The 15,973-nt window shown below is 34.0% G+C and overlaps 1 protein-coding gene across 4 annotated transcripts in view; it reads left to right on the top strand.

Annotated features, from left to right (window-relative positions):
• KDM4C (lysine demethylase 4C) overlaps positions 1–15,973 on the top strand; it is a 251,390-nt gene that overhangs the window by 213,949 nt on the left and 21,468 nt on the right. For 3 of the 4 annotated variants that reach the window (XM_030969349.1, XM_030969346.1, XM_030969347.1), the window contains exons 18-19: positions 2,710–2,895; positions 10,169–10,339. In XM_030969349.1, coding sequence (XP_030825209.1) covers positions 2,710–2,895; positions 10,169–10,339 — 357 coding nt within the window. Of the gene's footprint in view, positions 1–2,709; positions 2,896–10,168; positions 10,340–15,973 lie in introns of those variants that run through there. The other variant, XR_004061512.1, reaches the window with a different exon arrangement.

Below are 15,973 nucleotides of genomic sequence, written 5' to 3'. Positions count from 1 at the left end.
TGCCAGTTCATTAGACATGTTCTCATTAAGTTCTCTTACAGGGAGGGATGAAGTTTTACTCTAATTTCTGAGGATTGGCTATGGCTATGTCATTTAATTTGTCACATAGATGTCAGTTTTCCTGACTACATTTCCAGCTTCCCTTTCAGTATTTCTTGCTGTCTTGTGTAATATTGCTCTTACTTTTTTGCAGCTTTTCTTCTTCTGGAAAGTAATAAACCTTAAAATATTAATTTAGAAGAGCAGTTGTATGTATATGGAATTCTAAATTCATCTTTTTTCTGAAGCTTTACTCACGTAGTGTAGTTTTGGATTTTTGCATTTCCCAAGGTTTTATAATATTTTAGTAAGATACAGGAGAAACTTACAACCACATTTTAACGTTTACATATTTGTTCCCCTTGTGCATGTGCAGCCAGTAATTTAAGGGGACCAGCATTTCCTGCTCTACTGTTACAGTTTCTTTGGTTAACACTAGCTGAGCTGTGCTTTATTCCTTTTTCTCATTCTCTGCATTTTGTTTGAACTGCATTTTCAGGGTGTTTATTTCAGAACACATGTGGAATTTTTTTGTGTGCGGTCTTCATTTTGCATTTTTTTTTGCTTGGTTGTGTGATTGTTTGGGGTTGTGGTTGGTTGTTTTTTCTTTGTTTTGGATTTTTTTTAATGTTCATAAGTGCTTTGGTCTTTCTTCTTCCATTAATCTGATTGTTGATTTTGTGTATATCTGTATGAAAAAGCATTCAAGAGGAGCTCTGTTATTTATATGAACTCAGTATCTAGGTATTACACATACTAGATTTCAGTTGTATTTTCTATCCGGAATTTCCACTTAGTAGGTTCTGAATACATATATATAAAAGAAATCTCTAAGCTCCCTTGGAAAACAGTTACTCCACCTGAAATGATCCTGAAAGTGATCTCATTTGCACATGAATACAAACACACAACAAGATGCCAGCCCATGAGCAAAATTTCTGAAACATTTCTTCTAATGGCACATCATCTTTACCTCTTACTAGTCTTTAAGCCCAGTGGTGCTACAGTACAGCTGTATTCAGGTCCTTTTTGTGAGTGATAGCTAAAATTTTTCCCCAAGTTCAGAGGCACTACTCTTAATTTCTGCTTGTGCAAAGCCATGCAGACAGTTCACTTTCAAAGGGTGAACATGAGGGCAGAACTTGAAGAGTTCACATTCAGAGTAATACAGGAACTAGAACCAGTGAGCTTGACAGGGCTAGCTAGCCCTTACCAAAAGTATTATTTCTGTCACAAACTGCATGCCAGAAGCCATTGAAACTATTTAAGTGCTGAATTATACAATAAAATTTCTTCTGGTTCTATGCAGAATATGAAAATCAAGAAACAATTGAGAATAAAGTTCTTTGGTCACCTCTAAGTAAGAATTAGATATGAGTCAACAGTAAACACTTTGAATTACTAGTCATGCAGCAAAAACACCCCAAAATTATTTTTACTTATGTTCTCAACATAGGCAGATGAGTGTGTTTAGCAATTTGGTGGGCAGCAAACTTAGAAGAAATGGAAGTAAGCAATATTCTGAGTATGTTTTATTGAATTTATTGTTTTGTGTCATTGCATAAAATGTGTTTATAATAGCTGAGATAATTTCATTAACATCAATAGCATTTGTATTTTTGTTAGCCACGATGAGAGATATCAGAGGATAATTCTCATATGTGATATAAAACAGTTGTCCATAGAAGTTACTGAAGTAATTATTCTATCTAGTATGCTTGTTAATGCCTTATGGTGGCAAGGTACAGTTCATCTTGTACTGCCTTTTTTAGTATATTAGAACTTACTAGTCAGACTTAGTTCATGTAGCTTATATCCCTTTGTCTTCTTTTCCTATTGGCTCATTACTTGTGCCACTTACAAAATAGTGACATTGTTTTGATGTGGTCTTCTTTTTGGAAAAAGGGAAAAAAAATCCCAGTGTGTCTTGATACCAGTAAGGCTGTTGACATAATGTTTGAATATATGACATGAGGAAATACAGCCTACTGTATTGACATTATGTTAAATACTCAACCAATGAAAACCAGGATAAAAAATAAAAAAGGTCTTAGGAACAGCCTTCAGCTGTAGAATTATGCAAAGGCTTGAGATAAAGAAAATGTCTCTAACTTAGAGGTGATTTATCCTCTGTAACACGCTATCTGAGGATGTTGTAGAAACTGTTTCCTGAATGTGTTAGATTAGCCATTTTACAAAGACATATATATTTAGTCTAGCTTCATAGTAGGGAGCTAAGTCAAATGGTATGTGGAAGTCCTGTTTAGCCTGACATTTCAGTTGGACCTATCTCTTTATTTTTGAGTCTTGCTGTTGTTTTTAGTCAAATAATGTAAAGGGTTTTTGATTTATGAATTTTAGGAGGAGTAGGTTAATTTTCAGAGTATGGAATTTAAAATTGAACTTTTAAATATCTATCTGTCTATCTATCTCTGTGTTTTCTTGCTATAGCATTGGAACACATTTAGATAAAAAGGCAAAAATGCTATGTATTAATTATATTACTAAGTTGCCTTGTAATTAGTAACTGCTGTTCCTTTCACTGTGCATATTGCAAGATAAAAAATGTATTCATTTGATCACAAATAATTTTTTGGTCTTTGAGTTACTTGCAGGAATCATTAAAGTTGAAGTAATACAGAAAATATTCTGTTTATTTCGCTCCTACAGAAATGTATCTTCTGCAGGGACAGAGTTAAGAAAATCTCTGGTGCCTGCATTCAGTGTTCTTATGGACGCTGCCCAGCACCGTTCCATGTTACCTGTGCCCATGCCGCAGGAGTGCTGATGGAACCTGATGACTGGCCATATGTTGTCTACATCACATGTTTCAGGCACAAGATCAACCAAAATGTGGTAAGAAATACATTTTCTTATTTGTTAAAAAATGGAATTGCAGAATTAAAGTATGTTTCCAGAGAAAATGGAGGAGAGAATCCACACTAAGTATTATCATAATTCTGTCTATCATACTTTCATGCATAGCAATCTTTTACAGCTTGAAGGTTTTTTGTTATGCTGTTACCTGGGAGAAGTTATACCTGATATGCTTAACATGTTTTTTAATTTAACGTCCTTGTTGAGTATATTGTTTTTGACAGCCAGAACAAATCTCTGAATTCTCTGTTTTGTTAACCTGAAGTGTATTATAAATACCCAGATCACAATATCTTGCAAATACTCACAGATCCTTTGAGATAATGGATGTGGTGTATATATAAAATCTTTGTTCTGCAGCCAAAGAGTCTCTTGAAAATATTAAATTATAATTATTCTGTCATGTGGCGAAGTAACACTGGCATGCTATGAAAATTCATGTTATGACTGCCTTTTTATTTCTATTCTGTGCTGAGGAAGAGCCTTTAATTTTAGATGAGACACAATCAAGAATTAGTTTAATGTCTTTTACTTGAATAAATGGTTAGTATCTCAGTTAAGAGAGAACTTATGCTATTCATCTTGGGCATTAAAAGCTGTATTTTGCTTCCTAGCAAACCAGAAGGATTTAACATAGTCTTACTAAGGAAAAAGCTTGGAAAGTTAGTCAAGTTGCAATTTTTTTCTCCTTTATGCATTAGAAATGAAAGGCATAAACCCAGGTAATGTCTGTATCATAGATGTTGGTATCTCAAGAGCTCGTCTGTGAATCATTGGTCTTAATGACAAGACTTAAGACTACTCAAGAGTAGGATTTCTTTCAAGTGTACTAAATTATAATGCCTCCCAACTAGAGTAACCAGTCCTGAGTTTTCAAGTTGCAAGTGACATTTTTAAAAGGGAGACATATTGTTCATCCCTGTTTAAAATTTCCATAGAATTGTTATTTTTTGTAATATTTTTGTTTTCCAAAATGAACACATTAAACCACCACACTTAATGTGGTTTTAATTTCTTGCAAACATTTCCCAAGAAAACGAGTTTGGTTTGAAAAACAAGCAAACTTAAACTTCTATCTGTACAGGCAACTTAAAATACTGTACTTGGGGTTTTTGAAAAAAAAAAAGGTTGAAAACTACTAGATTAAATTCATGGCCAGTAAAAATAGGGCCAACATTTCCCAGATGTTTTCTAGTATCTTTTTGAGACAAGTCTTTATAATCTAGGTAGTGGGATTTGCATCAATCCCGTAAATTCCATGCTTTCTTAGTGATTTTCCTGACCTATATTAGGTTGTTTAGAAGAAAAGAAACCCCATCAACTATGGAAAAAGCCAGGATTTTGTGTGGCTATTGTTTAAGAGATTGTGTGAAGGACATAGAAAGTGTTTTGGAATGAGACTATTACATCCTTTCCTGAAACTCAGCACTCTTTTTTGAAAAGATTCACTATTATAACCCTTTTTTTCTCCCGCTGGCTCAGCTAAAAGTCAGGTTTGCAGAAGAGAAATAAAAGTTATGCTTTTGTGTTTTCAATTGGGCCAAAATTTGGAAAGAGCAGATATTTTGTTAAAGAATGTTTTTCTGTAAAATTCTTATCTTACTCCTCAGACAAAGGAGATTGCCATATGTTTTTAAATGCTTGGGTTTATACTCTGTCTTTTGGATAATTAATCTAATCACATCTTTAAGCCTTCGGAAGTTTTCTCACCATTGGTTCTCTTGTTATGCTTTTCTTAGCTTTTAGCTGTTCCTTCATGCAGAAATAACATTGCTCTTCACCATTAGACATAGCAATGTATCTTACTTCTAATCAACTTTTTTTTTGCCTGTTGTTTCAGTTTCCTTGCTTAGAAGCAGAATAGGAAATCATGCAGACTGAAATATTATACTCACTTAGCAAATTTTTACAGGAGTCAAATAGATTATCTTGTCAGTATGAAAAAAAAACTCTTCTGGTATTTAGCAGAAAACATTGTTCATAAAGCAAGGACACTATTATTTCTCCTATTTCAAGAAAAAAAAAATCAAATTGTCTGGTTTTTTATTAATCTAGACTCTAAATATTGTATCTAAATGCTCAGTGACTACCTTTGTACTAACTTGGTGTTTGCTGCTTTCTTCAAGTTTAAAATTAAAAAAAACCAAAACCCAAAACCTCAACAATCAAAGTATGACTTCTGGGCACTGGGAAAAATTGTGGCATATACCTATAGTGCTATTTTAATATGTAAATGAATGAGGGTTTTCAATAAAAAAGACCTACCTAAACAGATCAATGTCTATTATTACTATTATTAGCAGATCTCTTCACCCCAAGCAAGGGCTTATTGTAGTGAGGATGTAGAATACGCATACAACTTATTTATGCCTGCGAACTCAAGCAAAATTTTTCAACATACATTCATAAGCCTTTTTCACTGGGGATCAGGTTCTGTATTGTCTTCAGTATTTTAGAGTGCCTTTTTGTTGTCAGTCATTGAAAACACTGGTGGGGTCTTATGAAGAAAAATCCTCAAAGAGAAAATCAAAAGGGAAAACAATAATCCTTGAATTAATCTGACACTGCCAAGTGAAGTAAATAAGAACTGGAGTTTTTTCATGTTTATATGATTTTTCAAAAGTATTTTTCCATGTTCACAGACTCAAAACTAAGCCTATCTCTTATATTTGCTGAAGGTATAGCTTTAGAAATAACACAAAAATTTGCTAGCAGAACAGTTTTTCTATATGGAGTGTTTTGGGTGTTTGCTGTCATTGCCTATGTTATTTTTTATGTAAATTGGACTGTCAATATGCAAGGAAGGCTCTGTGATTTGTTCCTTACAAGTTGTGGTTTGGATTTTTTTTTCCTTTTTTTCTCCTTGACTGTGTTTGTTTCTGAGCATGAAGCATATCCCTCACACATTTCTGTCATCAAAAATGCAAGAACATGTGGAAGTACAGTTGAGAATAGATGCTGCAGATGGATTTGTTTTGATTAAAAGAACTCATTCATATACAAGAAAGTGAGAAAAAGGAGTTGAATGCAACTGTTCTAACTGAAAAAAAATAAACCCAACCCCAAAAGATCCATATAAGCCCTGCAGATCAGAGGAAGCCAGCTGGAGACACACCTATACTTCCAGCTATTTCCTTTGGAAATTGTGAACAAAAATGTCTAGATAGCCAGCCCCAGTAACATTTTCAAGAATAACGGTTTTTAGAAGAGGCAGCAACAGAAGATGCAAATACCTGCTGTTGCTGGTTTTGGAGCTACTTAAAATTATCTTCTGTTATTGTCAGCCAGTTCTTAACCTCTGTAGCAAACAGGGAATGAAGGGATGCTGTCCAGTGGAAGCTGTAGATCCTTTTTCTGTTGAATACCTTAGTGATGGAGTGTCATTGTTTGTCACTGTCTGCTAACTACTGTCAGCCCCCAAAGATCTCAGAAAGACTAAGCCATGCCTTCAGAAGGACATGTTATTCAAAAATCATGAGCTGGATTATTTTTGAAATTTCTTGAATAATTTCTATGCTGAAATTGGAATTCCAAGGAGTAAACAAGACATGAGATTTAGGTTCCAGTGTGGAGTAAGTCTCAGATCTTTTAGGATCCTCCATTAAAAACTGTAGCCTGAAAAAGTTTCTAGGTATTTAGATGTACATCAGGTACCTACTTCATGATGTTATTATGAATTCATATTGATGTAATTTATGTATTTACGGCTTTTGTTCCCTGCCATATAGAAAATGAAGGAGAAAGTAATTTTCCCTTTTAAATTTTGAAGTTTGCACACAGAAGGGAAGATTATCTTTCTTTGTATGTAGTTGTTTTCTGTATTTCTGCCACTACCTTAGTTTATTCTTAGCTTTGGTACCATTAAAGAAAATCATGCTTTTAAACGACAGCTTTCTCAATAATCTGATAACTACCACAGCTGTTTCTTTAATCTGATAGACTACCTTATATAACAGCTGTCCTTTCTGATCAAAAAATTGCATTCTTAATGTCAATAAATTGTTAAGATTTTCTGTCAGGAAATGTTTTCTGGGACATGCAGTCAATTACAGATTGTACTTGTGAATATGTTTTTCTGAGAAATAAATTAAGAATCCTATGAAGATAACATACTAAAAAATAATCTTCTTGAGCTAGAACGCATTTTTGGGTTTTATTACTTTTTCTAATGAGAAATGGCATTCCTTCTCTGAAAATTTTATCATTAAGTCAATCTGCATTGTCTCTTAAAATATTGTAATTTGCCCTCCATCTTCTCTGAAGAGTTACATCTTCTTTTGGAGAAGATTTAAACCTTTTAATAGAGCAATATCTCTTTGGGTTTCTGTAGTAGAATACTTTTTCTATTATCTCATAGAAATAAATAAATTAATAGTCTCTAGTTTACATCTGATCCACCTCTGCCCCCACCAAAAACTGAATATAATAAAATAAAAAATTGAAAGATAAATGAACTTGTATGTTTACGTATGTTTCAAGATTGGATAAAACATGCTTATGGACATTTTATTGCTCCTATGATAATATCAGTCAATTGCTATTTGTGTAGTTAATTTTTATATTTAGTCTATGTATAGACAGTTAAATTGAGGAAGAAATAATTTTATTGTACGTACAATGGTTAAATAATTTGTGAGTATGCCGAGAACATTATTTCTAGGTGCACTTGGAAGTGCTTTAGGAACATCATTGAGTTTTATTACCTGAGGTGACCTCAACTAAATCCTACAAATGTCTGTGACAGGCAGAGCCCTGATGCACAGATGTATGGTGTGTGATGCACAGATGTATGGTGTGTGTGTGTATATATGTATAATATATAAAGGATAACCCTAAACTTACTCCAGCTAATATTAACAAAACTACAATGGGGTGACACAATTTATTAAAGATCCCATTTGCAGTTGGTGACCACCCAGAGATTACATCCCACCAGTGATGATCTGCATTTTGTTTTATTTTTTTTCAGAATTCTGGTTATTTCTTATGTATCATATTGGACAGTAATTAAGGTTTTCTCTCTGATTTTTTTGGATTTTCTTCATGATCTCTAATAGGTAGTTGTTTTACCAACGTGAGGTCCATTTCAATAGGAGTAGGTGGTAGTCTGTGATACATTGTGTAATTGGTTTTAATCAGTTGTTGGGATGTCACTGGAGCCAAATATAAAAAAATTACACCCGATAATCTTAACAAAATTGCAAATACAAAAATTAGAAGGTTTTCTACTTGGCAAAATAGCATCGTTACCAATTTTTACAGCAGCACAGGCAGTTCTCAAGCACACACACCCTTTACCAGTATATACTAGCACAGTTTTCTGATCAGTGACTGGATGAATCTCAAAGTGGCAAATACTCTGTTCAGTGTCAAGATACACATCTTGAGCTTTAATAGTATCACCCCCTTCCTGTATGATCAGAGCTGCTGTTACCTGCATCCGTAACTGTGCTTGTATACAACTGAAAGCTAAAGACACATTATCTTGAACTGTACTAAGTGCTTCTACTATTAACTTGTGGTCTTGGTCTCTGGCCTTTTCCACTTTGGCAGTACTTTTGAAATCTGCCACTGGCTAGTTCCTGATGCCAATAGAGATGACTGTAAAGGCTGTTTCAATTTTGCTAGGCCACCTGCTGCAGTGGCCAGTTTATTCATCAGTATTTCTGAATCAATTCAATTTAAAACTCCCAATCCTGTTCCTAATGTCCCAGTTAGATACTTTCTTATTCTGCTTCTGGGGTGTACTTGTCTTTGTAACGATGTTGTTCAGCCTACAGAAATGGCACAGAATACTTGTACTTGCTATGCCCTTAGTTTTCAGGAGCAGAGAAGTTTAAAAATTATAAATCCCATAAATAGATCCAAGAAGGAAGCCCAGTAGTGACAAGAAGTCAGCGCAAAAACAGAAGTCTTCAAGTTTAGGGTAGGTTTTTCCTCTTACTCCAAAACATTCACTTTACTGCTAATACTCGAAATCTAACTAAAAGAACTGATGCTGTTCTTTATTCTCTTCAATTCTACTGATAAAAATCCTGTAGAATTTCCAGATTTTCATAAGGCAGTTTTAAGACTATTATATTGACTGAATAATTTACTGCCTTTGAAGGTTTCAAAAGTAGTACTAGGAAATTTGATGATTACTTTAGTGTGGACTGTGTATAAAAGTATTCTTTTATAGTTTATATAAATATTTCTAATAAAATATAGATATTCCAGTGCACATGCATCTTACATAACTAGAAATGTTTAACTCTTCAGGTGTATTCAAACTCACAATAGCTCCCCTTTGCATAAAAACAATGGATCTTTGTGAGATACTGAGTAGTTAAGCTTATAAGAAAGAAGTGCCTTCTGTGTTACTTGGATGAGAAGATACTGATTTTATATTTCCTGGTAAAGAAGGTTGCTTTAAAAGTGGAAGGTTCATAGGGATACAGTAGTTGAGAGCTGAGATATAACAGTTGACTGTATGGTGTGAACTTCTTAGTGATTGCCTTCCTACAAAGTTCCATTGTTTTTATAGTTATAGAATCCATCAATTAGTTATTGATGTAGAATTTTTGCATAGTTAAAAAACACTGCTAGTCTTCTGATTTATATAATTAGCACTGGAGAATTGTAAGTGAAAAATGAAAAAAAATATTGCTACTGATATACTATGCAAATAACTGATGAAGAGTGATCAGTGCTGTTTGAAGCTTTACAGCAAAAGCTCCACACAATGTGGATTAAGAAGTTCCTCCCATACACTGCTGTAGATAGCTCTGGCAAGAGCTGGATATGCATTTAGTTATTGCATCTCACTGGGCAAAATTTCATTCTATTATGTGGAATCATACAGGAATCCAGTACTTCAAAATCTCATAATTTTAAAAAAATCACAGCCATACTCTTGGTTCGTCACACCTTATGCCTTCAGAAAAATTCTACAAATTACACTGCAAACAAAACTAGCAATTTTTTTCTAATTATATATTATTGATAGAATGCAAAATAGTTCCAAGGCATCAGTTGCAGAAATATGCTTCAATGTAGTATTCTTCAGATGTCATTTGTTTTCCCACAAAGTGGAGAAATTTTGTTAGTAAAAGAAATTATATTAACATGATTGAATTAAATTAATTTAATTTGAAGTTTTTATCTTGAGTGCTCGGCTGTTATCAACCCTGTTTTTACACTGATAATTTTTTTATGAATAAGCTGGTATTTTAAATTTATTTTTTCTTTTAAATTCTTCTTTTTTTTCAAGAGAGCTAAAGTATGTCGGAAGGCCATTACAGTTGGGCAGACAGTCATCACGAAACACAGAAATACACGATACTATAGTTGCAGAGTCATAGGAGTGATGTCTCAGGTTTTCTATGAAGTCATGTTTGATGATGGCTCCTTCAGTCTGGATACTTTTCCTGAAGACATTGTAGTAAGTACTTTCTCAGATTCCTATTCATTCTTGTTTGTTTTCTTGATTTTTTTGTTTTGGGGTGGGTTTTTGGGGTATTTGATTGGTTTTCTTTTTAAAATTAGAGAGTTCGAACCTCTTGAACTAATTCCTATGACTTTGAGAACATAACATCTTAATATTTAGTTAATGTTTGTTGCTTTAACTGCTGAGAATTACTATTTTCTAATGGGCTTCCAAGCTTTGGTTTTTCTAGTCTTTGCCATTTGACCAAATGAATCAAGAGTAATCTTAGGAAATCTTTTAATTAAATAAGAAATATGTATTTAATTAAGGATATGAAAGAGGGAATTCCATATATCCTTCTCTGTCACTTAGAGATAACCTGTAAAAATTCCTTGCAGAATAGAAAACTTCTGCTGTAAAGAACAGCTTCTGAAGAACGGTTCTTCAGAATCTGTTTCAATAGGTTATTTACCCTTCCTGATATTTAGTTCGTGAGATTACATTAGTAATGATAAAAATCATTAGGGAAAAGATAGTAGTTTATCTATGTGTAGTTACATTACAGTGGTATTACATTTTCAAAAGGCAACTGAGATTTTTATTTCCCTTATGCACTTACATGAACTACCATGGCTCTCGTAACTGTTAAAAACCACATTGTGCACTTGGCACATACGAGCAAAATTTTCAGTTGGAGAAAGATTCTGTTTCCCTCCATGTTTGCAATGAATACATTGGATGTTAAGCTTTGTGGTGTTCATCAAGTGCCCTTTGACATTGTTCTCATAATGTGACTCTAATCCTCATTTACCTTCATGATGCTCTTGAGTCTTTTATGTGCTAAGCTAGTACTTTTGGTGTACTTCCTACTAACTTCCAGAAGTAAAAGCCTCCGGGGACCACTGATAGGCAAAACTGCTGTTTGTTGCAAGACCACTTTTCACTTAGTCCTGTTCAGTATGTAGTGGGTAAGAGCCTGGCTTACAGAGCAGTGCCAGAGAATGCTGGCTTTGCAACTCAAGGGATACAACTCCTAGGAGCACTCCACATTTTTCTCCTGTGAAAGTCTTTGAGCTCTTCTGCTTTCTGCAGACCTAATATTTTCCTGAAAGGAGCATTAACTGATATATATCAGTGGAAATGATACTGTTGTTCTTAGAAGCTTCTTAGTTATTGAAAAGTCTGGCATCTTTTTAAAATATGGTATTTGAGAGGGTGCATTTCAGATCAGCATTTGGAAATTGAGCTGTTCTTGTCGCAGCAGTCTGAATAGAAGTCAGTCACCATATCTCTCTTACACATCTTTGAAAATCTGTCCTTTAATGCGAAACACTACAAAAGTCTCCGTTAATGATCAACGATCATGCCATTCTGATTTAGGATGATCAAAATATAAAAAAAGTGTGGGTATGTTTTTAAAGGGGAGCCCTTTTTGTAAAAGCCGTGTGAAAAAAAAAGGTAATAAAAAAAAAAAAGGGGGGGATTTGTTTGTTGTTGTGGAGGGTAAAATTTAAAAGAAAAAAAAAAATGTGTAAGGGGTTCTTAATATGGGTTTGGGCAAAAAAAAAAAAAAGATAAAAAAAAAATAATAAAAATAAAAGAAAAAATCAAAATACCCTTTTTTTTAAAAAAATTTTATTTTTTTTTTATTAAAAAAATTACCGGATGTTATTGGTGTTGTAAATGTTGTGTTTATTTTTTCTTTTTTTAACCAATAATTAATACTAAAAAAAATTTCTTATTAAGTGTTTTTTTTGATTGTTTGTTTCTTTTAAGAAATGTTAGTAAATGATAAATAATGTAATTTTTTTAGTGCTTTTTTATTTTTTTTCTTTTTTTCTTTAATAAAAGCCACAATATAATAATAAAGATGGTGATTTTTCCATTTGTCCTTTTCTCTTTTTTTAAAATAACATAATTTCAAAATTAAAAAAAAAAAAAAAAAATTAAATAAAAAAAAGAAATATAAAGAAAAAAAGGAATAAGGAAGAAAAAAAGAGAAAATAGAAGTATCTTTTAATATTTTTTTGTATCTTTTTTAAACTCATATTTTTTTCTTTTTTTTTTTTTTTTTTTTTTTTTTTTTTTTTTTATTTTTTTTATATATATTTGATAATAAAATAATATATGAATTTTATTAAGATTATAAATTATTTATTTATTATTATATCTACTTTATTAGTGTCTTTACTCATTATTTTGTTCTTTTAAACACTTTACTTAACGAGTTATATGCTCATTAGATGTTTTTATGCTGACTAATTTGAGACCCACTAAAGTTGGGAAAAAATTTAGTGGGTAAACTTAGGAAGTAATAGGAAAGAGACGTAAAAGAGAGAAAGTGAGTGGCTCCGGGAAATGTGAAGGAGAAGGGGCAGAGGGTGAGGGGGGAAAAGGGGGGTGGTTGGAAGGGGGCGAAAAAAAGGGGGTAAAAAAGGGATGAAAGGTGGGTCAAAAAGGGAAAGGAGGGCAAACAGGTGTGAAAGAAGGAGAAAAAAAAGGTGAAAAAAAGGAGAAAGGGTGTTGGCTGCAGGACGGAGTGTGGTAACGAGTGGGCGTAGTGTGTTGGGTTGTCCTCCAGTAGGGAGTCAGGGTGCGTGCCGTTTTTGAGGGAAAAAAAAAGGTGGGAGTTAAAAAAAAAAAAAAAAAAAAAAAAGGAAAAGGAAAAAAAAAAAAAAAAAAAAGAGAAAGAGGAGAAAAAAAAAAAAAAAAAAAAAAGGAGGTTCTGAGTAAAGCAGTTAAAAAGGTTTTTTGAGAGCCCCGTAAGGTTCTTTCTGGTTGCCTCAAAAAAAGAAAAAAGGGGTCACAATCTGAAAAAAAACAAAAAAAAAAAAAAAACAAAAAAACAAAAAAAAAAAAAAAAAAAAAAAAAAAAAAAAAAAAAAAAAAAAAAAAAAAAAAAAAAAAGAAAAAATTAACCAACCCCCTGAGGTGTTAAAAAAAAAAGAATCTCCCCCTTTTTTCTATAAAAAAGAGGATTTGTTTTATGATTGGTTTGTTTAAAAAATTTGAATGTTGTTCTAAGTGAAAGAACATAAAATAATTCTCTTACCTATTAATAAAAAAAGTTTTTGTTAAACAGTTAAAAAAAAAAAAAAGAAACCCTATAATCATTAATGCAAGACCTAAATAAAAAAAAAAAAAAAAACCTAAAAAAACAAAAAACAAAATGTTGTTTAATGACATATGATAAAAAAATTTAAGTTGTAAATTATAACATAGAGACAAAAAGAATTATAGAAAACAGCAGAGATTATTTTAAACACACAGACACAAACCATTTTAATTTTCTTTCTTCCAAGAAAAATATAAACCCCCCTAAGAAAAAAAAGACACAAACACAAACACGCCACTCCAAAAACCACCTTTATTGCTCTTCCATTCTACATTTATATAGTACATAATGAGGTTCATACATATTGCAAAACTAAGCTCATGATTGGTTAGTAACTTATCAACCGAATACGCCTATTTCTACATTCTTGAAGGTACTCTTTTGATACATTCGGCGTGCTTTCAGTACTAATCTCTCTCCCACATCCTCATGTTGCAGGCAAGGTCATCATCTGTCAGCATTCTTTTAGTTACAGCTTTGCAACTAGATCCTTTTTTCACATCCTACTTATGTCTTCAAACCAAGTTCCTTAAGCTGAAGCAGGTTTTGCTCACTATGGCCCTTTTCCTGCAGCCAGCCCTGAACAAAACTCTCCACACTTCCCCCGTTTTCTTTTTGAACCATCAAATTCGTCTGCCACATGTTTCGCATCATTTTTTGTAGCATACCCTGTAAGCAATTGATTAAACAAGGCAACAACAAGGCAAGGCACACTACACCCAAAACAATACCTATAGCATACATAATTAGCGTGCGAATCCATCCTCCTAAGCCAAGACTTTTTAACCATTCGTCCAGTCCCCAGTCAGTTACTGTAAGCTTTTTCATATTTTCTTGCAACTGTGATAGTTGCTTGTGAATTGACACGGAGTGATCAGATAAGTTCATACAACACATCCCATCAAATTCCTCACATCCATGACCCTGAGCTAATAGCAAAAAATCAATGGCTGCTCTATTTTGGAGTACCGCGTGTCGAACACTATCAACATCTGTCATTAATTCTGCTAAAATCTTCGATGTAATGTTAATTTGTCTCCCTGTCCAACAAGCTAGTCTTTTCAGCTGGGTTAATGCTTTAGCAGAGGCTACACCAGGTGCAAAAATGGAGGATACAATGACAGCAGGACGATCCCACAAATCTACGTCGTCTTTGCAGTCTGGCCCTAATTGATAAACACTACGGCGTTGTCTTCTTATGGGCTTGGTAATTTTCAATGCTTGCTGTATACTAGGGGCAAAGAGTGTCAACTTTCCTAAATAACAAGGTCCTCCTAAAGGCTTAGAGGGAATACCTGACCAGGCTCTATCACCACAAATAAGAAAAATTCCAGGGGGTAGCTGTTTCGATGAGCTGTCTTTTGATGGGCGAACAGCCTTAACCCATCCTCCACAATATGCTGATTTATTCTGATACCATGGGTCTGATGGACTAATGAGTTGACTCTCATTCCGTGGGCGACCTTCCTTAACCTCTGTTAAGGTTTTTGGCTGATATCCCAAAAACAGACAATAATTTCCCGGGGCAGAGCCTAACAATTCTAGCTCTTGTGGTTCTTGCCCTGTAACATTAAGATGTCTGGTAATGTTCCATGCAGTAATCCCTAAAGGATGCCAAATGTATGACCCAAACTTTGTACAAATGTCAAGTGTCCTACCTCCTGTTCCGGTGGTAATTCTACAGAACTTATCACGCTTGCTGGGAATGGGATTCGCTGTCGTCCAAGATTCAAATTCCTCAAAAGAATCTAAAGGCACTCCAATTAAACATGTTCGAAAGGGATCGGAAGCCGTGGCCAATGACAAACAAAATGAATTTTGACCCGTTTGATTAGTCCAAGTTACCCACATGTTATGTCTAGGCCTAATTGTATAGATGGCTTCCGTTGCAGCTAGGGTAGCAAATATTACACTCGCGATTTTCCACATTTTTGACGCTTCTTTTTTAGTTTAGCTCTCCCAAGTGGACTATTTCCAAAGCGTCTAAGATCTTCAATACACCTTTCTAGCAGCTGTTCTGCATTGTCCTGTGTGGAAAAAGGCCCTAATACTGATGTTTCTGTTAATGGTACAAATCTCTCACAGCGAGCAGCCAAAATTCGTGAAAGGGAAAGATATTTACATACAGGAATCCATTTACGTAAGTGCCAGTGAACCCAAGCACTCCACAATTGTTCAGGGGATTCATAAAGTTTTAACGCTTCCCTTACTGGAATGTTAAAATACTCCCTTAATGCTCGCACCCAATTACCTTCCCTCTGGTGTATCCCTGCACAATTATGACACCAAAGTTGCCACAAAACGGTCTGCTTAAGCCCAAAAGCAGCGATCACATCTTCCACATTTAAATGCTATCCAAGCTGTACAGTTTCTTTGATTGCAACTAATACAAGGTTGTCTAGCTATAGCGTGACAGAAAATTCCTGGTGTATAATATTCAACCCAGTCTAACCAGTCTCCTGGTGGCTGGTGCAATGCTTGCTCAGCAGATGGGCACCATTGAGATAGTTGTAACAAAAGCGTCGTGTGGTAAT

The sequence above is a fragment of the Camarhynchus parvulus genome, chromosome Z, assembly GCF_901933205.1.
Source record: "Camarhynchus parvulus chromosome Z, STF_HiC, whole genome shotgun sequence".
Taxonomy (NCBI): Eukaryota; Metazoa; Chordata; class Aves; order Passeriformes; family Thraupidae; genus Camarhynchus; species Camarhynchus parvulus.
This window is presented reverse-complemented; position numbering and strand designations above follow the sequence as displayed.